The 24,742-nt window shown below is 41.3% G+C and overlaps 6 protein-coding genes across 9 annotated transcripts; 2 read left to right on the top strand and 4 right to left on the bottom strand.

Moving 5' to 3' along the window:
- Nucleotides 1-1,592: 1,592 nt before the first annotated feature.
- Nucleotides 1,593-11,586, bottom strand: LOC124328423 (seizure protein 6 homolog). 3 transcript variants are annotated; one of them, XR_006916299.1, is made up of 16 exons: nucleotides 11,481-11,586; nucleotides 11,246-11,330; nucleotides 11,046-11,153; nucleotides 10,362-10,769; nucleotides 8,972-9,151; nucleotides 7,405-7,617; nucleotides 7,067-7,287; nucleotides 6,763-6,974; nucleotides 6,473-6,684; nucleotides 6,197-6,373; nucleotides 5,950-6,129; nucleotides 5,649-5,834; nucleotides 4,380-5,060; nucleotides 4,232-4,313; nucleotides 3,305-3,739; nucleotides 2,526-2,722 (listed from the first exon to the last, which is right to left on the bottom strand). XR_006916299.1 is itself a non-coding variant. In XM_046787184.1 (15 exons), the coding sequence occupies exons 4-15, from the start codon at nucleotides 10,417-10,419 to the stop codon at nucleotides 2,326-2,328; spliced, it is 2,799 nt and encodes a 932-aa protein (XP_046643140.1). In that variant the 5' UTR covers nucleotides 10,420-10,769; nucleotides 11,046-11,153; nucleotides 11,246-11,330; nucleotides 11,481-11,586; the 3' UTR covers nucleotides 1,593-2,325. The 3 variants fall into 3 exon arrangements, 2 of the variants coding, with proteins under 2 accessions (XP_046643140.1, XP_046643141.1); XM_046787184.1 differs by lacking the exon at nucleotides 3,305-3,739 and having other exon boundaries at nucleotides 1,593-2,722; XM_046787185.1 differs by lacking the exon at nucleotides 3,305-3,739 and having other exon boundaries at nucleotides 1,593-2,722; nucleotides 4,380-4,493.
- A 139-nt stretch (nucleotides 11,587-11,725) lies between these two features.
- Nucleotides 11,726-13,879, bottom strand: LOC124328429 (pre-miRNA 5'-monophosphate methyltransferase-like). The gene is made up of 2 exons (XM_046787191.1): nucleotides 13,667-13,879; nucleotides 11,726-12,360 (listed from the first exon to the last, which is right to left on the bottom strand). Exons 1-2 carry the CDS (start codon nucleotides 13,850-13,852, stop codon nucleotides 11,782-11,784), a joined length of 765 nt encoding a protein of 254 aa, XP_046643147.1. The 5' UTR covers nucleotides 13,853-13,879; the 3' UTR covers nucleotides 11,726-11,781.
- On the top strand, nucleotides 13,868-15,996 carry LOC124328427 (solute carrier family 66 member 2-like). Of its 2 annotated transcripts, XM_046787189.1 has the most exons (5): nucleotides 13,868-14,336; nucleotides 14,399-14,535; nucleotides 14,831-14,866; nucleotides 15,153-15,369; nucleotides 15,450-15,996. In XM_046787189.1, the coding sequence occupies exons 1-5, from the start codon at nucleotides 14,056-14,058 to the stop codon at nucleotides 15,646-15,648; spliced, it is 870 nt and encodes a 289-aa protein (XP_046643145.1). In that variant the 5' UTR covers nucleotides 13,868-14,055; the 3' UTR covers nucleotides 15,649-15,996. The 2 variants fall into 2 exon arrangements, with proteins under 2 accessions (XP_046643145.1, XP_046643146.1); XM_046787190.1 differs by lacking the exon at nucleotides 14,831-14,866.
- Nucleotides 15,997-16,034: 38 nt separating this feature from the next.
- Nucleotides 16,035-20,168, bottom strand: LOC124328424. Its single transcript, XM_046787186.1, has 13 exons — nucleotides 20,058-20,168; nucleotides 19,901-19,964; nucleotides 18,939-19,050; nucleotides 18,610-18,825; nucleotides 18,067-18,539; nucleotides 17,791-17,967; nucleotides 17,465-17,728; nucleotides 17,194-17,392; nucleotides 16,991-17,126; nucleotides 16,853-16,920; nucleotides 16,725-16,766; nucleotides 16,577-16,662; nucleotides 16,035-16,513 (listed from the first exon to the last, which is right to left on the bottom strand). Exons 3-13 carry the CDS (start codon nucleotides 18,976-18,978, stop codon nucleotides 16,331-16,333), a joined length of 1,884 nt encoding a protein of 627 aa, XP_046643142.1. The 5' UTR covers nucleotides 18,979-19,050; nucleotides 19,901-19,964; nucleotides 20,058-20,168; the 3' UTR covers nucleotides 16,035-16,330.
- Nucleotides 20,169-20,277: 109 nt separating this feature from the next.
- LOC124328426 (heparan sulfate 2-O-sulfotransferase pipe-like) lies at nucleotides 20,278-22,763 on the top strand. The gene is made up of 5 exons (XM_046787188.1): nucleotides 20,278-21,510; nucleotides 21,679-21,940; nucleotides 22,059-22,176; nucleotides 22,251-22,417; nucleotides 22,477-22,763. The coding sequence occupies exons 1-5, from the start codon at nucleotides 21,229-21,231 to the stop codon at nucleotides 22,629-22,631; spliced, it is 984 nt and encodes a 327-aa protein (XP_046643144.1). The 5' UTR covers nucleotides 20,278-21,228; the 3' UTR covers nucleotides 22,632-22,763.
- Nucleotides 22,384-24,585, bottom strand: LOC124328425 (flocculation protein FLO11-like). Its single transcript, XM_046787187.1, has 4 exons — nucleotides 24,482-24,585; nucleotides 24,271-24,381; nucleotides 24,079-24,211; nucleotides 22,384-23,875 (listed from the first exon to the last, which is right to left on the bottom strand). Exons 1-4 carry the CDS (start codon nucleotides 24,491-24,493, stop codon nucleotides 22,794-22,796), a joined length of 1,338 nt encoding a protein of 445 aa, XP_046643143.1. The 5' UTR covers nucleotides 24,494-24,585; the 3' UTR covers nucleotides 22,384-22,793.
- Nucleotides 24,586-24,742: the final 157 nt, after the last annotated feature.

Here is a 24,742-nt window from a genome sequence, read left to right as displayed (position 1 = left end):
GGGAAGGGGTAGGCGCTGGGAACCATTCGGCAACAGGGATATAGCCAGCCGATGGGCCGTTCATTATAGTAGGCCATGGTAACGTGTTTTTCGCGGATGGAACTTCTATAAACTATAAGTGCCCCACAAATGAGGCACTCTTCGAATAAAACTGACATTTTTAACTATGAAGTATGAACTGAGCTGACAGGAATAACTGTTCCGCGCCCAGCTTGATAAAATTCACCAAGCATGTGGCGCTCGTGGTGTCAAAAACGAGGGAAAAATCGAGGGAGATGCGGGTCTCTATAGTTTGTAGGCGTATTTATTGTATTGGCCGCTAGATGGCGCCAAAAAACAGCTAGGTTGAATCCCCGGGTTGAGTCACCGGGTTGAATAACCGGGTTGAGATGAAGGGTTGAATCCCCGGGTTGAGGGTGAACTGGGTGGCACTAAAAACTTGCCATAGCCATAAAATAGGCGCAACTATTTTTTCATATATTACCGCTAACCTTAATTTCGGCAAATGCAGTCATAATCCTAATCACGTAGGAGAGAAGCACACTTATACAAAATCAACACACATAGTTCATACGATAAGCCTAGACTTTGAACATAAAACTTTATTCGGATGCGATGCCGTAGCCTAATCGCCGGTTCACACAATAAATTACTGGTATTAATTTCATCATAGCTATTTTAATTCTCTGCTGAATCTAGGATGGTCTAGCTAAGCAATTTTCTCTACGCGCCACTTGTTGCTGTATACGTGTGACTCCGCAATCATACTTTATATGAAAAGAAACCGACAAGTTACGAATTAACCCACATCAAATAAAAGTCAGTGGTGGTCTTGCATACAACAATTTCTGTGAAAGGGTCTCTATATACGTCACGTACGAAAATAAATTATTACCCAAAGTGTGGCGAACACGAACACAAGGCTTCATTTCAAAAATGGAAAGCGCACATTATATGAAAGATTAAAATACACATTCGCGCTTTTGGCGTTTGTTTTTTTAGGTCAATCCACAATTCCACATCAATGTGTCAAACGGTTTATTCTACTCTCCATGGATTTACTTTTCTCTTTACTATGGTGAAATTTGTTCTTGTTTTTATACTGGAGCAGGGAAGTCTTCCTCTTGACACCATTGGAACGTTGTTAGATTAGAAACCAGAATGAAGTGCTACTGCCTTGAATCCTTGATGTACAGACAATATGTCAGCTTATTTAAATGGTACACAATAAATCTTGAAAGAATCTGAGTATCGAGTCTATATTCAAACTCGGACGTAACAGGTGGTAATTTTGTGTGGGTTTTCTGAGAAGAAATCAGGGATTTCAAAATGGTTTCACATGAAAACGTTTTACGGTAGAATGCTGTCGCAATTCATACAATTAATTCCTTTACAAAACGATTGTAGCGTGACTACTTCACAAATCTAAGTCACGCAAGAATAACTACTCTTATCCATGAAATACTGAGCTATGTTTTTTTATTCACAACATGGGAAGTCTCCTATTGACAAAAAACTGAATTCAATTCATGCACACGAGAACTATGTATGATATCAAAACACTAATTTCCCATTTCTGAATCAAAGCAACATTTTAAATTTCCAAATGATTTTATTTCTTACGCAAAGCATCAGTAAATTAAATACACAGGTGACACGAATAAAATGTAATGGAATCAATAAAGGAAACTAATTCTATAAAATGGTGTGCAAGTTAGTATAGAATCGAACGTAAAGAGAATTGCTCTGCAGTGTAGTGCAGCAGTGCCTGGGGAGCAATCGTTGTTAAATATTAAGTCACTTATGTAGTAGTAAGAGATGGGTATAAGGAAAATGGCATTATGTACAAGGAAATAACAACAGAAGGAGTCCACCACAAACGCAAGACAAATCGGCCAATGCCCTTGTGGTCACAGTCGTATAATGATGCTGAATTGATGAGCGATTCATATAGTATATGTTTACAAACGAAGCTTAACAAACTGTGGCGAATCTTACCCGCCAAAGTTGATTTGAAATGACGACAATTTGTAACGATTCTTGTAACAATCTTCCTGACGCAGGTATTTTCAACACATTACTGTAAATTCATGGGTAAAACTGGATTGGGGGATAAAGGAATCAAAATAAGAACAAACGAGGGAAGACGAATCGTCAAACAGAAGGCGACATAACTATGGAAATCGAATAAATACACATTTTGGATTTCAGCTGTAATTTATCCCAATGGTGAATGGATCAAGTTTGTTTCGAATCAGTCCCATTCAGTTCAACATTACGCGCTCGTTTCGCAAAAAATTCCATCAAAACCTTTCGTCTTTTGGTTTACCAATCACCGCTAGCGTTACGCTTGCTGTGCTTGTGGTGGTGATGATGGTGATGGCGTTTCTTTTCGCCGTGGTGGTGTTTGCCTCCCGATTTGGGGTAGACGTCCGAGACGACCATTTCCCCCTCTTCACGAACGACTTCAGTGTGGCGTGTTCGATAATTCGGGTCATCGAGTGTTTCCTTGCGAGATGCTTGAGCGTGATGGTGATGACTCTTGCTGCGCTTCGGTTGTTCAGGATCGCGTAAGTTATCCCAGGCCTGACGGTAAGATTTGCTCAGGCCAGCACCTCCTGTTCCTCCGGCTCCTCCATCGACGCTGGAAGAATCGAATGTAGCAGCTGTTTGGGTCTCACTGGACGCCCCTCGTCGTCGATAGCGTTTATCGTTACGTATGCTTTATCAAATCGAAACAAAAAAAGAAACGAAAATTTAAAGTTTGCTAATAGAAATCCAAGCAATTAATCAGCCGCTACTGTGAAAGCAATTAAAGAAGAAGGGCTGTTCCATCACCGTGTATGTCGTTCTGAAATGTTTTGTCTCAGACCACCAGTCAGATTTAGCATGTTAATACCTCCACCACACTCACGACGAAATAGTTTGTGTGTTAAAGAAGAAATTATTGAAAAGGTACGGATAAAGCTCATGCGCGTTTCAAAAACTACTGTCCATTTCTGTGTCTCCTTTTTTGGATTTTATTAGCGGTGCACAATTTAGGTAATAGTTTATTAAGCCGGCATCCGTACAGTAATCTTCGAATAAGGAAAAGCACTCGGGTCGGATAGATGTTTTCTTTGCAAACATAAACCGGACTTTCCGGATCGATAAATATCAACTGTCGGATTCACTTCCGTCCATATGTTGTTCAGACATGCTACGTACACAAATGGGCATTTCGATCTTTATAGAATCTCGATCGTGATATTTTCAATCTGGAAATATCAAGTCGTTGGTGTGGAAAACTAAGTTGGCTATTTACCCTGGAAATCGACTAGTTGACGAAGAGGATAATATTGAGTAGAGAGCGTCAGTCGTCTTCTGTTAGGATACGTTTTCAGGATGATAGCAAGGGAGCAGATTGGGATTTTGGTTGTCGAGGAAACAAGGCGCAGGATATATAAGAGGCGTATATGGTTGTTGGATGGGAAATGACGATAAGGAAAAGAGAGATAAAAGTGGGTTTATGGCTTCTGGTTGAGTATAATAAGGTAATAGAATTTAGGATTCTGATGCAGCAACGGTGGTAGCAATGGGTGATTTTTCGTCAGAAAATTGTCCGGCTTTTGGTCCGCATTTGGACGAGAGAGACTTGTCAACGCGTCCGACTGTCTGGTCCGGGAAAGGCAAGGCGAGCCAACGTGAAGAAGTTTGGCTCTCGATCGTTCGCGATATCGGCTCACCCCGTAGTCGCAGACTGATTTGTTACATTGTGTCATATGAGAGACATGGGGCGGTAAGGAGAGGTACAGGAGCGAGTCAGACAAGAAATAAGTCAACTGGAATTAGTTTACATACGTCGATAGAATAGAAGTACACACTGCACAAATTTATGTTTTCGCATAATTGTCGTTATGGTTTTTATAGATATTTACTTAAATGACGGAAATCTACTTGAAAAATTAAAGTCGGTATCTTTCCTGAGAATTAATTAATACGTCTATGAAGAATAGTGAAAGATGCATAATTGACTTTAGAACCACTTTCTCCCGCACTACAGCTTTCAATTGGGCGAAACAGTGGCAAAAGCAAATGATTCGGTGCTTTTATTTGATAAAACTAACTTACTATCAGTCAATTAAAACTCAAGCAAACATCTAAAAATTCTACAGTAATCAAGCATGCGTGATGGGTGAAGGAACTAGGTGATGTTAGAACCAATAAGGTAAAACTAATGAGGAGGACTTACCGGCGGAGGACGATGACAAAGGTGGTTATGATGGCCGATAGGAAGACGAAACCTCCAAAGACTCCCAGCGCAATTATACCACCTGAAAACCAAAATACAATATTTATGATGAATGAAAGGAAATATCGAATCATTTAATATAGCTTACCTAGATTAAGTTTGGGCGTGAATCCTTGGCTTTCGGACTCGACCGTGTTCTGTGGCTCGTTGACATTGGGTGGCACGTTGTTCTTGACATTGGAACTGTCGGCAATCTCGTTATCTTGAGGAGACAGATAGACAGGGCCGTTGGGAACATTAAGTGCAACGTCGGGTTTAACTCTGTTGTTGTCATTGTTAAAGACGCCTGCCCGGCTATTGCTGGTGCCAGTGGGTCTGTTGTTAAGCTTGGTCAATCGTGTCGGGTCGAATGGTCTCCGAGTAGGTACAGTCGGCATAGAAATGGGCGTAGTGCTTCTCGATCGTACCGTAGTAGTCGAACGAACCGTACTCTCCACTTTCGTGGCCTTTGTTGCGCGAGCAGTGGCGTAAGAAGTGCTCCTGGTGGTCGGTGCCGGTGTCGTAGTGCTAGTCGTACTAAATACTGTGGTGCTCGAAGTCTTAACGGGCCTCACGCTGGTGGTAGTGGGCGCAAGTGTAGTGCTGATTTTAGTGGTTGGGTTGAATTTGTTGGCAAAATTAGGCGGGATGAAACCCTCCTGGCTCGTCTCGTCGTAGTATTCGTAATCATCAACGTACTCGGTCTCGTGAGATTGGAGTGGTTGATCAATTTTACGATCGACCGGCACCACATTCTTTTCCGGCTGCCGAGCGTCCTCGTCTCCCCCGTCTTGAAATTCAATAGTTGGGTTTTGTCGTAGTTTTAGTTTCGTTTAAGGAAATTTAAATAATCAAAAGAAATAACTGACCCCGCCCCAAAAATTTGAATGGGAAAAGAGAACAGCGAAAAAAGGAAACACGTCGAATTGTATCGGATACAAGTTCTTTTGTAAAAAGTTTGGTGCGCCTATCATAATTCATATTTCAAACGAGACATCGCTCCATTCAAATTCGAACCAAGAAAATCGTGGTACTGTTAGCTAGCTCCCACCCTTCTATTTACCAAGAAATCACTATAGTGCAAAGGAGGATAGATGGCTGAAGGCTTAGCATGACGCCACTTGCTAGAAGAATGCCGACTAATTGCATGTGATTTGTGAGATGTTTGAAATGTTAGACCAAGTGTGGTTCCGTTGCTCGAACAAGAGTCATAAAGTTTCGTCTTCCAGTCACGGTCACGCAAGTCAAGTTATTCGTGTTCAACAACAGCATAAAGAAGATAATTTTTTTGGGCACAGACAACGGCTCAAGTCAAACGTTTTTAAAGGGCGTTTCAATAATAATACAGTCATCATCATACGAAAAAAAGATTACATACCTATGCAAACCGGTGGGTCTCGGTCGTAATGGCCGTCCGACTGACAGACGATGCGGCTCGGGCCTGACATACGATAGCGTGAGTTGCTCAAGCAATAGTATTCCACCGCCGTGCCGGCTACGGTTGAGTTGGTCGAGAGCCGGAAACCGCCGTTGTTGATGATGGGTGGTTCGAGACAATACACGGCTGTTTTGGGGGGGGTATTGTCGAAAGAGAAAACAATATAAATGAGAACACGTGCGTGATATAAACCAAATTTCTCGGCAGAAAAATAAAAAAGACATTGTCACGAACTACTTACGTTCGCAACGAGGTGGAGGTCCGTTCCAGCGACCGTCGATATCACAGACCAGATCTCCACGACCGATGATTTGGTAGCCGTCGTTGCAAGAGTATGAGGTCATGCTCAGATAGTGACGCGTGTCGTTGACCAATACGTAACCGCCGTTGGGAATTCTGGCCGGCATCCCGCATTGAACATCTGGAGATGTTGATTAGATACATCAGATCGATGAAGAAGACGTATAGTATGTGCATTTTCAACTTACATTTGCATACGGGCGGATATTCGCCGAAGAAACCGGATGAGAGACAAGTCCTGAAGGTTGGACCGACGGCCATGTGACCCGGGTCGCAGCGGTACTCCACTCGATTGCCCACGTTAAAATTATCAGCGATCACAGTCCCGTTAGCCGGTTGTTCAGGTCGACCGCACGATTTCGGACCTTCAAATTACCATCAATCATAGTTAAACGTCATTCAGCAAATGCCATACTTAAATTTATGACGACAAATTGAGATGATTGGGATTGAATAAATCTTACGGTGTTGGCAAATGAAGAAGAGTTTGCGGTTGCAATTGGTATCTGACCACAGCCAGCCTTTGGTTCCGTCGTAGCGAGCGCAGTTCTCTCCGCCGCCAGGTAAATTCCAGAACGAGACGCTCACATCTTTCCCCGAAAGCCATTTCCAATTCGAACGATCGGTTGTATCGCGCATAAGTCCCAACCAATATTGTCCACTTGGATCGTTGCGGCTACGGCGCCAACCAAAAATTAAACAACGCGTTTAGATATACACAAGAACGGGAACTCACGAATTTAACCGAACGAACCTGTGACGTCTCCATAATTCCCAACTGACGAATCCCTGTAGGGCTGGATTGGTTTCATCAATCAGTGATCCGCCGCGAGCTTCGCAGAATTGGCGGGCCTCGTTGAAATTGAGCGGCTGGTTGTCGTGAAACAGGTAACACTTGCCGTTGTATGTGGCGCTGCTGCCGGGCTCCTGGTCGCGGAATTGTGGGCACCTTTCAATGGGCAACGCCTTCACGAAACGAACAAGACGAAAGAATGAGCATAAACGACAATACCTCCCATGAAATAAGACATCTTTTAAATAATTAATCAGCAGCCTACCTGATCGGTGTAGACAAAAGCTTCGCAGATAGAGAGGCTATTGCCCGCTGGACCTTCCAAGTGAACGCTAACAAAAGCGCCAGCCATTGGAGGATTGCACGGTAAAAAGAGTGGACGGCCCTCTTCAATGAATCCAGTGAAGCGGTTACAGACGGCATTGACTCCCATATCAGGCCTGCTGTTGCCTACTCTGACAACGATCGTGGCAGGCTTACCATCTTCTATTGTTTGGTTTCACAAAAAGCAAAGAATTAGAAACACAGTCTGTCACTTTTCACACAAAAGATTTCACGTTTACACAAGGTTATTGTCTCACGGATAGAAATAAGTTTTCTTACCACAGCAGGGTTTGCCAAAGTCTAGTCGCACCAGCTGGACCATGTAAGGCTCAAGAAGGTTGACGTACCACCAGGGTGCACGCTCCACTTCGGTCAAGCTGCATGTTTCCGGCGTGAAGAAATTGCTGGTGCTACCATCGACAGCTCGCTCGGGAACACCGCCTCCAGCGACACTAGATTGCATTGGCGCCTTACCAGCCGCCACGTTCAAAACTGGAAATGAATAAAAAATAAAAGATCAGGTCATCTTCTTCAGGGGATTTTGTATATAAGGCGGCGTGCATAAATGACAACGTGAGTGCTGGTCATTATAACAAGAGAATATGTGACCTAACGGGAATGAGGATTGCATATACAAATGCGCAGAATACACAGCTAGTTAATCGCATATTTTTGACTGCTGTAGATAAAACAGTTACAGTTGTACATGCCCCGTGGAAAAAAGAATTTAAGATTATGCATCGTGATTTCGTCTGAACGCAGCCAAAGATATGCGGCGGGGCCGTACGGTTGGTGGCTGCCAGATGGTATTGTCGACGACGACAGATGTTCCGAGAATCATTGTATGCGGTCGACTGCAGGCCAGCAATGAAGAGGAAATCAAACGTGCCTTCTAAAACCGTTACTTTCCCTAACGCGGTGATACTCGTGTTTCCCGTAAATATAAAAGAAAGAAAAAAGTGGTGGCATTTCGTTCCTTCTTAGTCGCCCAGGAATTTTTGTTTTTGTTTTATTTCACTTGGAAATCATCAAGGAAGAAAAAAGAGGGCATACCTTCACTAGCGGTAATACCCGTGTTACAGATTTACTTGGTTGATGTATGATTGTGGTCTTAATTCATTTCCCTAACAACATTGTGAGGTGGTGGTTTCACGTTCGACTAAGAACAGACTAGAATTATGATTTACTTTGGAATAAGCGCAGGCTCATGGCGACGAGCAGGAAAACAGAACACAGCATCAAAACGGTTTGCTCTACTTGAGCAAAAGCAACGAACGCTAACAATCAAATAGCTACCAATCTTACCATCTCGTGACGCAGTGTAATCTTCATATCTGGTGGCTATTCTTTTTTACTTCGCTGGATAATTAAAGTAACAGACGAATGATTTCGAAAAGGAAAAAAAAAAACACGGAAGAAATTCAAATAGAGAGAAAGGAAAATTGATGCGTAAACGTATTGACAAAGAACCGATTGTCATCAACAATTTTTAACGGTGAAAATTTCTCTTTCATCGGAAACCAGATCCTGCATTGTTGTTTAATTTGTTGATAAAGATGGCGCAGCGGCGTGCCAATTTGTTCAGCACCACAGCCATATACGCTATCAAAACGTGTGTCGACATTACACGCTAAACAAGTATTAGTCAAGGGAAACGAAAAGAAGAATGAAACAAGACGTAGTAGTTCCGTGTTTTAATTTGCTGTCCCACAGAGACCCAACAATCAGTCAAGCCATAGCCGGACATCACAATGTGATGATGTCGACAATAAGGTGATGCGAGATGACTATTTGTTTCGCAAAAGAAGGAAGTAAGAGGCGAACGAAGAAAAATATAAAGACTCACCACAGAAAGGTATGCCAGCTGGTGTCCAAGTGCCGTTGGTTGAGCAAAGTCGTCGAGACGGACCAAGAAGCTCAAAGCCGGGCTCACATTCATAAGTTGCTACCGTTCCGGGTCTGATGTTGTCCGGCGTGAAGGTTACGACAGCGTGAGATGGCGAACCGGGATACCCGCAGCTAGTAACTGCAAACAAAAGCAAAAAAAAAACATGAAAATTTAAAAATACTAATTCATTTGAAAACCATTTTCATTTTGTTCACATTTTCAACAACACCTATTTCTATATAGTCATCAGAGCGAAAACATTTAACACGGGATCGCACGGTACTTTTGCCTTGCTTGGTTAAATTTCAACGCGCAATATACGTCAACAAGTTGGCATTTGACCATAATTTATGAATCTGGAGATCATGAGAGACGGTGATCCTTTTTTTCTTACGTGTTTCTGAAACTCTTTTGACGCTTCGGGTCACAAAGAACGGAACAATGAGCTCCGAGCTACCGTCATTACTCACGACCCGCATGGGCAAGATGGGAGGAACCTACCAGAAGCATTGGAGCGCATCATCTTGGTATACACGAGCGCGTGATGTGAAGCAATTCGGATAGGAAATTGGGAAACAACGTCAAGGCAATCTGAGTAGGTTAAACGCCCAGAGATATTAGTCTCGGTGCCAAGAGTTTTGATTCTCATCGACTTTTTCTCTGCTGTCTCACAACAGCTTACGAGTAATGCGAAACAGGAGGGGTCGCTGCCCTCGGCAGGTAGAAACTTATCGGCGCAAAGCTGCAGGGTGCCGGCCATAATCTGGGCTGATTGCTGTCACAACACTACCTTGCATACTAATTGGTAAACATTTTTGTTTTTCACAATGATACACCTCTTGCGCGAAATATTGTCGACAATTTTGATCCTTGGCAGTCTAGTCGCTACTAATATGGATGAATCCGATTTAAAGTCTACTTGTTTAAAAATGCGCGATTTAGAGATGAAATTATCTTTTGTTGCCTGAAGCTTCTTCTTCTTTTCTTATAGTTTTTTTTTTATACTATCGTGTTAAGCGGAGCAGAAGAAGATGAGAATTTGAGAAAGACTGTACAGCTAGACGACACCGTTAGATTATAGTGCCCCCCGAGAGAAGGAATCCTGAGGCTGACGGTTTAAAAACGACGTTGAACGCCATTCTGCCCACGGAGAATTTCTTTTATTTCCTTTATTTCTTGTCATTGTTCTTGATAATATAACAGAAACTTCGGCAGTAGCTTGTTAGAACAATCTTTTGGAGACGGAATCACGCTGCGTTTCACTTTATCGACAGTAAGCATCCTTGGCATCCGGACATGACATCCGTGATCTGCCGCATCAAAAAATGTGTAGGGAAATTAAACTTACCGGAATGAATCAGCATCAGAGTGGACAGGAACAGGAAGGAGAAACTGCTCCGCGCCATGGTTGTCCGTTAAATCTTCAGATGATGTAATAACACTTTATGTCGTATTAATGGCGAAGAAGAAAACGAACCAAAAACACGAAGGCCACGATAATCTAGCCAGTTAGAATCAAAGCGACACTTCTGCAATGTTTGAACTCGAGACTGCACGACTTGTCGATCGGAAGACGGGCGAAAGACTGTTGGTCAAATCGGCCAGAACAGCAGTACTTGGGAGCCAGAAAGCCGGAAGAAACCTGGCAAGGAGCGACCGGGCAGCAGAAGGTGGAGGAGGAGCCCTTTTCTTGGTGTTGGAGAGAGAAGCAGAGCTTCGAGGACCGCCACGGGACCATTCGATCGAGACACTGTTCCTGTAACAAAGCCAAAACTTGAGCGGCGATGATTTCCAATTCCACCTCTCACGGATGTGAAGCTGCAGTGTTGCTATGGCGCGTCGGATAGCCGAGGAAATTACCGTTGTCCATTCTTCTACCTGTTCACTCACCCGCGCTATTCCCCAGGAGCAGAGAAGGTGCATTGCACTGGAGCTGGACACTCGCAGGTGGTTACACAGAGCTCCCAGCTCCCTTCTTTTTTGACTTACAGCGTCACCACGTTCGAGTGAAAGAAAAATAAGGAATTGTTACCCGTTTGAATCGAGAGGCTCGGTGCGAGAAAGTACACACGCGCCGTCACCGGCGCAAGTTGTAAGACAGGTGCTAAGCGATGGGAACAGATTTTTTCTTTTCTATTTGCTAGAGAAAGAAAATAAGACTTATTAAATTCCCTTTTCATGAGAGACGGTTCAGAAAATATTTCTAGTCGAGACGCCAAAATTTGTATTTACCAGTTATTGACCTTTAGGGTTCCGGCCCTTGATGTCCGCTTCAACTCTTCGATCAATGGCACTGGCTAGACTAATTAGCCTTATCCTCAAACAATTTGCATATCACGAGATCAATTATCTTAGTTCAATCACGACAAGATTTTCTTCGACTCCCATTTTTCTACTCGATTAAAACAACCGAATTCAAAGTAGAAGAAATTGGATATCCTTATTCGGCTATTCATAAAGTACTTACCGGGTGTCAGGACGAAGGAAGCTTGAGACTAGTAATAACTGCGCATTGGGGCAAAACGAACCGCTGAAAACCCGTAGCCTGTTGAATAATATATGTTATGGTTATCGAAAAAAATCCGCGCTTACCTCCAGATGCTAGGGGGTTGTTCTTTTCTTTCTTTTGGGGGAAGCAACGGGACACACATGAAAAATGACTGTACAGAGCAGTTTTCAAGAGAAAGAAAATAAAAATCTTCTGAGTAACAGTAAAAATTCAAGAGCGTTGTATTTTCTTTCTTTCATTTCCTCTGCCCACTTTCCTCCTAGTTTGAAATCGCTAAATTGGCTGTTGGTTTATGGCGGTACCACAAGACCGGCCGTTGCCATTCCGAGTGACCCAGATGCGTGTGCAACTCCATGCCCAGTCGATTGCGAAAGATGTCGTCGATATGGTCATGCACGTTGCTGCGGTGAACTAACGAATCGAATAAGGGAAAAGGCGGGCGATTGGCTCGTCGAAGACGACGTGCTGCATTCCTGTAACATTTCCAAGGCTGTGGCTCAATCACAACGTTGTCTGCCCAAGTAGCGAGACAGGCCAGCAATGATTCTAATCCAGCATCTCCGTGATTCAAATGAATCCACATGGTCGTTGAAAAGCAAAATGCAATATCAAAACGCTTCCGCTCCGGCTCTTGACTTTCCAAATATCGATTCCACAATTGGTCGCGCTCCTCGACTTGCGTCACTACATTCAACGCGTGGAATTGCACATCCGATTCCGGTTCGTTTGCTATCGTCTCGTTGGCCCTTTGCACCAGCTGTGGGTCCAGATCGACGCCCATCATGCGGACAGCAGCCTGGCCAGATGACAGCATCTCATGCAATCCTCTAGTCAGTTCCTATCAAACAAAAAACATGGTCATTATACAGAGATTTACATAAAACGTCGTCTTTGATGCGGGAATATTCTTATCCATCTGTTACTCATTTCGACGACCTGTCAAGTATGCGGAATTAGAAAATGCAACGGTAAAGTAACATGAGGCTTAAGTTTAGTGCTAATGCATCTCTTTGTATGCTCGATTGAATCGCAATCTCATTCGAATACTGTGTAACCCAAGCTCCGATGGGAAAAGAATACGGCATTCCTTTTTCTTTTCTTTTATAACTGAGTTAAGGGCAGCGAACGTCTCCAGACGCGGACGCTGTTGGGGTTGATAATCCGCTGATGATACGCTACCCAAAGAAGAAAAAATAATAATCGTTAAGTATGGAAGATGGTGTGGAAAGAGAACTCTGCAGTTGTTGACTTGTTAGTCGCCTATCCGAGCGATACGTGTCCGCTTGACCAACCGGAACCAGTTCGCTAGATCCCGCTTTAAGGACATACCAGTGGGGGGAGAGTTGCATGTGTCTGCTTTTTCTTGGATTTCGTGTTACTCCGTTGTTATTTAGGAGGAGGATTGAACATGTCACCATAGAAGGCTCCCACTATAAACAGCTAGTGTAAAACCCTTGGATATACTTAACTCGGTGGTCGGTTCCAATTGATCGGCGTTCGCCTATCACGTCGACCACATCGAGTGCTTCGCAATCATCTCATTCTTTCCTTGGTTTCTGTAAAAAGCGTTCAACTGTGTCAACAGTTGTTTGAAATAATGTGGTTCTCATTCTCGGAAACGTGCCGGATATTCACAATAATGTTGTTAAGGGTATTTTAGTAAACGTATAGGTTACAAGGTTAGGAAATGATTTTTATCCGCCAGCCGAAACAATCTATACGTCAAAATTACGAGTAGAAAATCTGTTGAACGACATTCCAACAAATACCCTGACTAGTGACTAATGACCAAAGTCTAACAGTAAAGTTAGTTGTTTCCTGTCATTAGGAGAGCATTTTTAACGATAAAAAAGCAGAGAAGTAAAAAACACGGCATTTTTCTCAACATTGGTAAATTGACGATTTACGAACGCACTTCAGTACACAATCCACATGCAGTTTACATTTTAACGAGTCGACTGCTTGTAATGATCACAAAATTCCCAAAATTAAAACCTACTGAAAAAAGTCTAAAAATAATCTTTTAAGCGAATCAGTGATGACAAATATTTTTACCAGGAAAACGGCAACTTGGAACTGTTTACAACAATAACGAAAAACATAAACAAAAATTGTACGGTTAATGTGAGAACTGAGAAGCTTACCCCCGTGTTGCAGCCTACATCTAGGCAAAGTATTTTACGTTTGTCTGATGAGAAACATTCACAGAACTTTCCCTCAAATAACGCTAGGCGATTTTTGGGTGGATTAAACTCATAATAATTGATAAAATTCCCAAACTGTGCAGCTCCAGGTTCGAATTCATCGTCGTTTTTCTTGTTCTTTGCCATACTTGATACTTTGTCACCATCTACTGACATAACTACTGACTGTGACAGCAGACAGATTCGACTGCAATGCAGATACTTTTTCGTCTGCTCTCGTCGTGATCAGTTTTTTCGACAGTTTTCTAGCATTCGACAAGTCATTTACCATATTTTACCAATTAGTTTGCTATTATTCAGTTTTTCATGATTGAAATGAGGGTTAGAACATGACTTTTGGACCATTGCTGAAAAATCCGCTGTTAAATCCTTTAGACGTCCTTCGCTTTATGATTTTTGGGATGGAAGGCCAAGATGACGTAGGTTTGTTTGGGAAAGTAACAATATGGGCTGTTTTGGATTGGATTTCGTCTCTTGCTATGATTGTTGGCGGTGTTTTACCCTACATTCCACAGTATTTAAAGATAAAAAAGACACAGAATGCTGATGGATTTTCTCTTTATGTCTGCTTGACACTTCTAATTGCCAACATTTTGAGAATTCTCTTTTGGTAATTTTTGTATAATACATTACCATTCCACATTTAAGTTTTATTTCTGAATTCATTTCTAGGTTTGGAAATCATTACGAAATCCCACTGCTGGTTCAATCGATTTTCATGAATTTTGCAATGCTAGCTATCATCCAACTATGTGTTCAAGTAAAGCAAAGCAAGCAAATAATTCGTGGAAAGGAGAAGTTATTTATTGGTTAGAATTCAAGTTTTTATATTTTTCCCACCTTATTTTAATAATAATTACACCCACTCGATCAATTGCATTATAAAGACTATTTGGCAAAAATTCATAAACCATATACAAATAACAAGTTGGTGATTTGAACCCTTGTGGTGGTGGTGGTTTATTGGTGATATTTTTAATTTGTCTTCACTTCTTTCAAACTTACTTGTTCCTGTAGTAAGAACAATGCAGCGGCATTGTGTTTCACTCGATATCCTGTTAAACATTTTTAAGAATTTTTATTCTTTGCAATCTAATTTAACAGATGACACAGGATCTTCTTCCTCTGTAACTATTAGGGGTACGTTTATTATTGCACATGGTTTTCAAGATTTTAAATGTTTGGTTTCAATTTCATTCGTTAAAAATCAATCGCCACCAAATCACTTGTTAGTTCGCAGCTATAAATGTTTTGGTGGTTTTTAGTTCCACTGGGTGCACGTGACGCTTTCAACCTTCTCTTTATTCTTCATGGAAAATTCTTCTCATTATTCTTTATGGAATTATATATTTTTGTAACGCATGATCTTTTTAGGAAAAAATTAAAACATTACATAGTTGTGCTTTAAATAATTTCATCTTACTAGATTTTGACTGGCGATTCTTCTGGAAATGGACAGACTTCCGAAGTTATCTGGAATTTATTGCTGCATTCACTCTTTCGGCTTCTGTACTAACCTATACGTTGGTCGGATACGTAATTTATGTTGAAGCTCTTGGATTTACTTCATTGTTCATTGAAGCCATGCTGGGAATACCGCAGTTCTACGACAATTATGTTTCGAAATCAACGCTTGGAATGAGGTATTATTGTGCCCATTCATCTTTTCGATCGGAAAGTGTTATTCAATTCATATCACAACTGTTATTTTGTTTCATTGCAGTCGGGCTATGGTGTTTTTGTGGCTTGCCGGAGATTCATTCAAGACGCTCTACTTCCTCACCAGACAATCTCCGATTCAGTTTTCCATTTGCGGAGCGCTTCAAATCGCCGTAGATTTGGCCATCCTCTCTCAAACGGTTTGGTTTGGTACAACTCCTGGCCGCCGTAAGGGCTTAGCCGGATCACATGTCGTTCAATAGACGCAAATTTCATACAATGCATTTTTACCTGAATTCTCTTTCGATGTCAACGTTTCATTGTTCTTGATGTAATCTTGAATCTTCCACTTGAATTTCGGTGTTTTTTTTTCCATACAGAATTTCAAGAGTTCGGCCAAAAATTAGTTGACATGGCCAGGTGCCTACTACTAGTCGGGATTGGGGCTTTCATTATTGATTGATGTCCGCATGCCTTTTAATGTTGAAAACCAGCCATCGAATTCAATTTGATATGGAATTTTTTTCCAATATTCCGTCTATGAATGTATTTCTTTATACTGTGTGTTTTTATCCAGTTAAAAATAATAAACTTTCATAGGCGTTGCATAATTAAGTGAAGAATTTAAATCCTTGGTACAGACAATGAATTATAGGAACCACAAATCTAATTTATTCTTTATAAATCACAGACGAACAGTTAGTAGCTTACTTAATGTAAGGTAACGGTTATAATACCACTTAAAAAATCGAAATAAAAGAAAAACGCATGAGAAAACTGACAGTCACATTTCTTCAAGATTGCACACTGCACAGTTAGATTAAAAACGGATAAATCTTTACGAGCCCTTTGGCATCTTGAATCTGGAAAAATAATTTGGGTCAAGGCGCTTGGGAATAAATATGGTAATTACAATGGAAAAATACAGGAACTACAAGCACTTTCTTAACATAATTGCCATTTGAGTGACAATAATGCAATTGTGACAATAAGAATTTGAGGAAAAGATATTGTGCGGGATCCGGAGGAATAAGACGAAATTTTTTGTTTACTGGCACCCTGTCGCCGACCCTTAGTTCCCTCTTGTTGTTGAGACTGGAATAGGCACTTTGATTCACTTAGGCTCACCTTAAGAAAATAAAAGGTGCAAATAGGCTATCGCACGATTACGGTAGGAATCAGAAATATTACCATGGTATCTATCAATGCCTGGCACGTTTTGGTCAAGAATGGAATATTGGCAAATTTCAAATTCTCATTCGCAGATGATGAGTCACCTGTAAAATAATAAACTCATTAAAATTATTCTTATAATAGTTTCCAACTAAGTAAACATTACATTCTTGATGATAACATTCCTGCATGATCCCACGGTAAGGTGCTGAAAATAGAATTTTTTTAATGCATAAAATCAAAATGACGATTTTAGCGCATAAATCTTTTCTCAGTCTTTTCTGAAATCGTTACCTGTATCTGTAATGAGTACCGCTGGAAAGGAATGGGGATAGCTCTCGATGTTGTGGTACCAAAATCGACTACGATTACAAATGAGCAATTTATTTAGTAATTAGGTAAAATTTGTATCAGACTATATTTAATTTTTACCTGTGGTCGCTTCGCAAAAGATCAATCCAGCCGGTCAGAAGCTCAAGCTCTTCTCCCACCTCAGCTACCAAGTCCATTTGTACCTTTTTCAAGCGATATTTACTGCTGCTTGATTTTACTGTCTCTATTGGTTTATCTATGAGAAACAAAAACCAATTTAAATCACTATGTCAAAATGAAAAAAAAATAAAATAAAAACAAACCTTGTGTTTTCATTATTGTTATTTCTTTGTTGTTAACTCGAAACGTTCTTGGATTTCTGTCAACCGTATTATCTCTTTGAGATTTCTTTTTGTTTGGTTTTCCATCACTTTTCCAGTTGGAAGCCAAAGTGTCTGCCAACGAAGCATCTACGTCTTTTCTGTAAAGAACTGCTAAAAAGTCCCCAGTATTGTTTTCGGCCTGTCGATTGAAGTATGCAGCAGGTTTAATTTAAATAATTCAAGACATAATCACGTTGATGACGTCACATACCTGTATATCTTCCCAAAAGAAAGGGAGGGCGGATTGCCATTCAGGTGACAGTGTCTGTGAAAACTGGGTCTCATTATAATTCATTATTGTATCCAGAATGAAAGCGCCCTTCAGCTTAGCTCCGTGCGGTTGAAGGACTTGTTGAATCAAAAAATCACGCACAAAAAAAATACTTCCCAAGCAACCGACTTCTTCTAAATCAAACGCAACAAAGATGACACTGTGCTTGGGGCGACAACCACCTTCTGTCATGGCTCGTGCAACCTAATCAGATGATTACACATGTCATCACTTTTAATCGAAAATCTCTTTCAATAAGTGCTCACCTCCAAGACAGCCGTGACCCCACTCCCGTTATCATCCATTCCACCTGAGAAAGGAACCGTGTCCCAATGGGCTCCAATAACTAAGACTTCATCTTCTTGACTTCCCCAAAGTTCACCAGGCAATATGCCAATCACATTCGTCCCACTAGGAACGTCTCCTTCATCCCCTTCTGAAAACTGTACGATCCAATTATGTTTGAGAAAGTGTGTCACACGAAGAAAGTTGGACAGATGGCGTCATTTAGGTGATACCTAGAAAGCTTAATGTGTACGTACCAATGCGGCGAATTCTATGGGGTGGAATATTTGATTGCCCGTGACTAGCCCAAAAGAGCGCATCTTGTGCGTCAGATACTGCACGACATTTGCTCTCACAGTCTCGTTATTCAGGTAGTTCCTCGCCGTACTGAATACGGTCGTGATCATGGTAGTAATATGTTCGTGATCAGCATTCAGAAGATTCATTTCGTTGCGTGCTGAGCGCAGACGTCGTCGCTGTCTCTGGTCCTCGTCTTGCGATTCGACATCTTCAAAAAAGTATTCCTCGTCGTGGAAGAATAAGCGGCTGTCATTAGAAAGGACAATAAAGCTTGGAGATGTCGCATTCGCTGGAGTTGCTGGGACCTCTGACAACTCTGGCTGCCCATCAATTAAGTACGCAGGAAGGACGGTAATGTTATTAGTTGTCGTTTCGTTGTCGAAACTGCGAAACTCCCTCAGTTTGGCCACTTCCACCGTCGTCGAACCGTCTGCGTTTTAAGTATGGCAGTGTGATTAATAATTCACTTGGACAGACGTAATTATAGCGCGACTACTTACTGAAGAGCCCCGGGAAAATGAGAATTTGCTCTCCCTGTTGCGGGGTTCTACCCATGTTAAAGAACATCCGGGTCCATTGTTCCATGAGCTTTCGGTCATTTTCTTTCTCCTCTTCACTTGTCAGCTGTGTCGTGTTACTGATATCAGACTCTTCGCTCATAGGCGCGTCTAAAGAAGCATGACCACCTTCTTCCTTTGTGTCCTGATAACAGCCGACTGTGCGCAAAAGAAACCAAACACAATCGACAATTTCATTTGTCGATTTGCAGCGAAAGTCAAACGATGAATTTGCAACTTTTCTTTGAAACTCTTGGAACGTTTTTACTTACCCGAAACTAGGTAAAGGAGGAAAACTACAAAGACTTTCATGGTTTCGTGTCGAATAGCTGGTCGATAACGAATCGTTAACTTGCTTTTTTCGTCCGATGCAAACTGCACTGCCTAGAGGGAATAAAGTCACATGGCAAACGAGAATATGAGCTTCACAATATGGTAAGCGTCAAGCCTCAAGAAATTTCGTTCTTATCTATACTTAAAAAATTGGAGGCTAATTTATACAGAAGATGATAACGCAGCTATATAGTTTTGCACGAATGAACAATGTGTTCTTAATATACAACGGTGGTGCGCATGAAATGTGTCGGGGAAATTAAGGCCATCAATATATCTTAGGCGCTCATGTGAACTCGTTCTCATCATGACGTTCAAAATCAAATCAAAAGAGCCTAGCTCTAGCTGAACTTCAAGTATTCCGAATTTTTGATTGATGATTATGAGAAAAAGAAAAAAGCGATCGAGAACGCCAGAGTATTCACAACTGGAGCGCAATTTCCGTCCCATTTGATGACGCGTAATATTTTTTCGGCGTTTTATTTCTTACTCTCATTCAAATAATCGACGCCGATAGTTTCCTTCACATTGCCACGCTCGTTCCGCTTCGTCTCGTAAAAAACGAGAGGATACATCATCTTACGCTAAAAGTTATACTTATTTCCGATTTTTTTTTTCCCTAGGATTTCTCTCGCTTGACTATATCCACCTGGAATTAACACAATAAAAAGCTATCTGCAATCTTTGCTCAAAAGTGAAATCGGTGGACTAATCATTCAATCGTGAAAGCGTAACAGTTTGGGAGATCGAAAAGTTGCGCTCCAACAGACATTTTATGTAACGGAAAAAAACGAAGCACCATTAAAAAACAAATGTGTCGGAATACAATGACTAAATATCTGGGCCTCCGGTACATATTTTCTTCGCTTTAGTTAGTGAGAAAAAGTTCTAAGCTACTAACCGTAATGCAGATATTATGTTTCGGTAAACTTTAAAATATCTTGAATTGCTGCACGTGGGTTTGCCTGGTACGCATGTAACGCAACAATCAGTAATTACACAATCGTTTCGAAATCCATTTGCGTCGTCACTTTTATGTCAACTAAAGTGATTCTCACTCAAATGATAATACCGCTGGAAATTTTGTTTTTCGTTGACAGGAGAACGAGGGAAAAGTGTCTTAGAGAAAGAGAAAGGAGCAAGAGTGAACGTCTTGAAATTCCAACACGGACTGTGATCCAGCGAGTTTGTACCTGCTCTCTTTATACATGACGCCCTCTAACTCCTCCCCATACGAACATTCAACTTTCAGAACGATGGGACCGTGTAGTCTAAACTTTCTCCTTCGCAAACTTCCGTCTCTTGGCAATCGAGAAAATAAAGAGTGAAATATACCTGTCCCAGTAAATGTCGTTTATTAGGCTTCACGTTCAGCTGACGGTATCGATTTTCCCAACAGTGAATAAATAATTGAACTGGACATGGAGTTCAAATACTCGGTAAATATCGACCGATCAGTCGTTTTTTTTTAAATTATAAATGACACATATAGTTGAACAAATAACAAGTGAGCTAACAAGCCATTATTGGTTGATGAGCCAAACCATAGACATCAAGAAATTAGTGGATCACGTACGAATCCGGTTTGCCGAATCATCCCTATACAAGTGCCCACGCAGCAGAGAAAAATATATGGGAAAACCCCATGATGAATAACCGAGAGTCAAGGCAAACCGGGACTCAGTTGTGGATATTCCGGTCAGTTTAGCGTGTGGGTTCGAAGGACCGAACAAATATGGAGGAGAAAGTGAAGAGGGGGGAAAAACAACTTTCATTACAATGCATTACGAAACGTCTGTGACAAAAAGCTAATTTTCTTCTGGTCTCATGCAAGTGAAAATGAGTTTCTTTTCCCTTTGGAAAGCAAGAAATAATAACAACGTGATGTCACGGGTTTCGCTGGATTAAAACAACTGAGATGTGCGTAAAGTCATTACAAACACCAGTGAAATAACAAATGCATTATCCGGTTAAACCACGAAGTTTCTTGTTTCTTTTTCATGCGGGTAAAATCGGAAAAGACGGAAGTGAAAAGGCAAATTCTACCCACACGACCCCTATCGGGAAAAGGACTAGAATAATGGGGTTTTTCTATCCAGCGAACGCCCCACAAGTAGGTCATCGTGGCGCGCCATAGAACCGTTTCAACTCGTGTTGACACGGATCTTCTTCGGCTGCTACCTGCCTAAGGTATAGGGAAGAGTGGGTGTTTGGTTAGTAGTGGATGCGATGATGGCGACCAACAAGTGGATGTTGTTTCTGGCTATGCTCGTGTGCTCAGTTCTTGGCTGGTATTATCATTCGGTTAATGGGAACTGCATTTTCGGACTCCCAAATCACCATCGTTTGGACCAACCAGAAAAAGTCAAAGAAATTTTGTTCTTTTTCCGTGTGCCCAAAACTGGTAGTGAAATGACAGTTTTGCTGTTACAGTGGCTCCAAGGCATCAATGGCTTTCGTCACGTACGTTTGCAAAATACCGTTCATCGGCGCCTCGATACGTTCGAGCAGGTAAGCTTAAATTCGGTAGGATATATCATTATTAAGGATAAAAATAGTTTGTTGCCATAAACCAGTTTGCTTGCATCGCTGGTTTCTGAAACAGTTAAATTACAAGACAATCCCGAAAAAACTCGTTCAAGTTGAACGCATTTTGTAATTTGTTTCGAAATTTTACAGCGGAACTTGCGTGAAGAAGTCTTGGGAGTTTTGAGTGTCAGCGAGGGACTACCTGTGGCTTTCGATCGCCACGTATATTTCACCGACTTGGAGCGCTTATACTCTGGAATCCAGAGGACATCTGAAGCTATCAAGGTGAACTATTTCAGCAGTCTACGTGACCCCATAGATCGAATTGTGTCCCAATTCTACTACACTCGAGCCACCCCAAGACCAGACATTAAGCTTCCTCCCCACATATCGACTCCACCACCAACTTCTTGTAGGTTACCACAGCATATTTTTCTGGTTTTCACGAAATGGAATTTACTTTGGATGATCGATACCGATGACTCACTTTTTTTGGAAAGCTTTTTCAATAATTGTTCTTCATCACGCAGACCGGTTTCAAACAATGGAAGAATGTTTAGAAGCAGCTGAACCCGAATGCTCGTTCGTGACAGGTCAACATTACGATTTGCAAATCCCATACTTCTGTGGACACGATGAACACTGCACGTAAGTAAAAATAGAAATTGATACAGTCGATTCTTTAAAGATATTAGATTTTCTTGTTTACTTTGCAATTTCAGGCAACTAAACAATGCCAGAGCGCTGGAACAGGCCAAGAGTAACGTGGAGCTTCACTTCCGTGTCGTTGGTGTTCTGGAGCAACTCAACTGCACTCTACGGGTGGCTGAAAAAAGAATTGGGACTTTTTTCAGCGGTGTTCAACAGTTGTATTTTAACGAACTTCTGGGTAAGGCAAACGAACAAAAATTTGCACTTTTCCTTGTAAAATAGTTTCATCTTTACTAGAACCAAAGAAAAATAAAAATTACGGGCGTCCAAGGCAGCTGCGCGAGGACTTACAAATGGTTCTGCGAAATAACTTGACGATGGAATACATGTTCTACACATTCGTTAAACAGAGGCTACTTGAGCAATGTGGCGAAAGCCAGAACGAAAATTAATGAAAAAAAAAGGAATAAAAAAAAAAAAAAAAATGGGGGGTACCATCTAGTCATCACTCAACATTCAGGTTCAAGTTGATCATGCAAACAGTTGAAAAGAGATCTCGAATACACTTAAATAATGCATTAAAACTTTGCCTTTAATTGTGATGTAGTTTTAGACTAAGGGAGTTTCTTGTTTTTGGCTGCTAGAATAAACTTGTTAACCAAAGACTGGACGCAGAAGGCTTCTTTTTTAGTATGTTTTTCGGCAGGTTTCACAGTGGCGGCTCTAGGAGGATTGCTAGTTTTACTAGGACGACGAATGCGAGAACGGCTATCGGTGGCTTTTACTTTCTTTGCGGATGATGGTGGTCGGGGCGTTGAAGGGAGCGCGAGGGAGTTAATGGTAAAGACAGTCGTCCCTTCATCATTCACGGCTACAGCTACTTGAGGCTGAGAAATAAGCGATTGTGGAGTAGGTGTTGAGGAAGATGTGCTTTCGCCTGAACTAGTTAAACTAGACCTGGCGCGGGGTTTTCTCACTCGAGGTGTTTGAGGTGTTTGAGGTTTCTTCGGAATTACTGACGATTTCTTTTTCGGAATAACTGACGATTTCTTTTTCGGAAGTTCAATGTTTTTCCATGAGGCCACGGCTGGTGAGGTTGAATCCAACGATTGAGAGTTAGATTCGTCTAAATCACTCCCTTCATTCACTCGTTTTGTTGATTGACGGACTGGGGTTGCAGCTTCTAGAAGTTGTTGACTCAGCAGATCCGTAACCGTAGCACTTTGCACACCGACTAATTCTGTCACCGTGTAAGTTGTTTCCTCGTTGGCAGGAGAGTTGATGGTGGGGGTTGGTGCCTCGCTCACTTCATCAAAGAATGAGCACAGTGACTCGATGTAGGAATCATTGTTATCTGATGGTTGGCTTCCCACAGCTTCCAAAATATCTGATAAAGTAGGGCTTGGGCTTGGGGTTAGTCCAGAATTAGGAGTAGGACATGCTGACTTGTCCATTACCATCTCCACTTCTCTGTCATTGACGCTGAATACGGAAGACGCAGGACTGGACTGAGATGAAGAAATTGGAGTTATCCAATCAAAAACATTATTTTGCTTTGGAGCCATGGCTTTAGGTTGGTAAACTGAATATTGACTCGATGGCCAGGTAAAGGGCTTGCTGCTTATTGATGGTGGTGGAGTAGCTACATTGCTTGAGAGACTGCTTATAGTACTTCCATGTGACGCCCAAGAGGAAACTGGAAAAAATGTATAATTCCAATAATATTAATCAAAAGAGTTGGATAAACAACAAAGCAACCAGAGATTATTTTAGTATTTTTAAAATTTACATTCCCCAACAATGTTGGTGAAAATTTGTCTTTAAATTACAAAGAAATTCTTATTCACTTCCTAATTCTACAAATGTTGAAGTAGTTGAAAAAATTATTTAATTACTAACCAGAGCAACTTGACGTCATAGATTCTGTATCCATGCTTCTTGTTTTGAATTTAGAGTTTGCAGCTGGTATGGGTGCTGCAACATGTGATACTACTAACGGGCAGACATCCTGTGAAAACAGTGGAAAGGGACACTGGAAAACATAAATAATACATTAGTACATATAGCTAAAACATGAAATAAAGACTTTACTGAGGTATTTTCACAGAAAACAGCAGCTTGTTCCAGATTTATCTGGTACAGCTTCACTGATGAACGAATTCCGCCGGCAGCACACGAGGGGCACACAGCCGGTAAGCTAACCTGCATTGGTAGATAAAGAGTTAATGATTTCGTAAAAGATTTGGCTTGGCATTTCAATAGAACGTTAAGTAAAAAATTGATTAATTCAAACAAATCTTACGTTTGTCGCCATCAGAAGTTCTAAATTCTGCTGCTACAGGCTGATCATTAGTTGTAACCGGTCGTCGCTTCAGACGACATATTCGTAAATTAACGTTTTTGTTCGCTTTAACAAAATGCGTTGCCATACTGGCAATATTCAACCTTTGAAAAAATGTCTTTCTTTTGTAACACGTAAATCGCAAGTTTATAACCTTACAGCTTTTATTTCTTAAAAAAATATTATTTAAAAAAATTTTATCTACAAATATATCATTTTTAA

The sequence above is a fragment of the Daphnia pulicaria genome, chromosome 3, assembly GCF_021234035.1.
Source record: "Daphnia pulicaria isolate SC F1-1A chromosome 3, SC_F0-13Bv2, whole genome shotgun sequence".
Classification (NCBI taxonomy): Eukaryota; Metazoa; Arthropoda; class Branchiopoda; order Diplostraca; family Daphniidae; genus Daphnia; species Daphnia pulicaria.
The sequence above is the reverse complement of the archived record's forward strand: the minus strand, read 5'-3'. Positions and strand labels throughout refer to the sequence as shown.

Excerpts from the sequence above, each read along its gene's own strand:
- LOC124328429 (XM_046787191.1), bottom strand. The coding sequence starts at position 13,852 with ATGGCAAAGAACAAGAAAAACGACGATGAATTCGAACCTGGAGCTGCA. Across the intron at positions 12,361-13,666 it reads ATGTAGGCTGCAACACGGGG|GAACTGACTAGAGGATTGCA; the intron begins GTAAGCTTCTCA and ends TTTGTTTGATAG.
- LOC124328426 (XM_046787188.1), top strand. The coding sequence starts at position 21,229 with ATGATGGCGACCAACAAGTGGATGTTGTTTCTGGCTATGCTCGTGTGC. Across the intron at positions 21,941-22,058 it reads GACTCCACCACCAACTTCTT|ACCGGTTTCAAACAATGGAA; the intron begins GTAGGTTACCAC and ends TTCATCACGCAG. Across the intron at positions 22,418-22,476 it reads GTATTTTAACGAACTTCTGG|AACCAAAGAAAAATAAAAAT; the intron begins GTAAGGCAAACG and ends CATCTTTACTAG.
- LOC124328423 (XM_046787184.1), bottom strand. The coding sequence starts at position 10,419 with ATGGCGCGGAGCAGTTTCTCCTTCCTGTTCCTGTCCACTCTGATGCTG. Across the intron at positions 9,152-10,361 it reads TCTGATGCTGATTCATTCCG|TTACTAGCTGCGGGTATCCC; the intron begins GTAAGTTTAATT and ends TTTTGTTTGCAG. Across the intron at positions 6,130-6,196 it reads ATATCCGCCCGTATGCAAAT|ATGTTCAATGCGGGATGCCG; the intron begins GTAAGTTGAAAA and ends CAACATCTCCAG.
- LOC124328425 (XM_046787187.1), bottom strand. Across the intron at positions 24,212-24,270 it reads TTTTCTGTGAAAATACCTCA|TGTCCCTTTCCACTGTTTTC; the intron begins GTAAAGTCTTTA and ends TATGTTTTCCAG. Across the intron at positions 23,876-24,078 it reads TATGACGTCAAGTTGCTCTG|TTTCCTCTTGGGCGTCACAT; the intron begins GTTAGTAATTAA and ends CATTTTTTCCAG.
- LOC124328424 (XM_046787186.1), bottom strand. The coding sequence starts at position 18,978 with ATGAAAGTCTTTGTAGTTTTCCTCCTTTACCTAGTTTCGG. Across the intron at positions 17,127-17,193 it reads AACAATAATGAAAACACAAG|ATAAACCAATAGAGACAGTA; the intron begins GTTTGTTTTTAT and ends TGTTTCTCATAG. Across the intron at positions 16,514-16,576 it reads AGGCATTGATAGATACCATG|GTGAGCCTAAGTGAATCAAA; the intron begins GTAATATTTCTG and ends TATTTTCTTAAG.
- LOC124328427 (XM_046787189.1), top strand. The coding sequence starts at position 14,056 with ATGACTTTTGGACCATTGCTGAAAAATCCGCTGTTAAATCCTTTAGAC. Across the intron at positions 14,337-14,398 it reads ATTTTGAGAATTCTCTTTTG|GTTTGGAAATCATTACGAAA; the intron begins GTAATTTTTGTA and ends ATTCATTTCTAG. Across the intron at positions 14,867-15,152 it reads TTCCTCTGTAACTATTAGGG|ATTTTGACTGGCGATTCTTC; the intron begins GTACGTTTATTA and ends TCATCTTACTAG.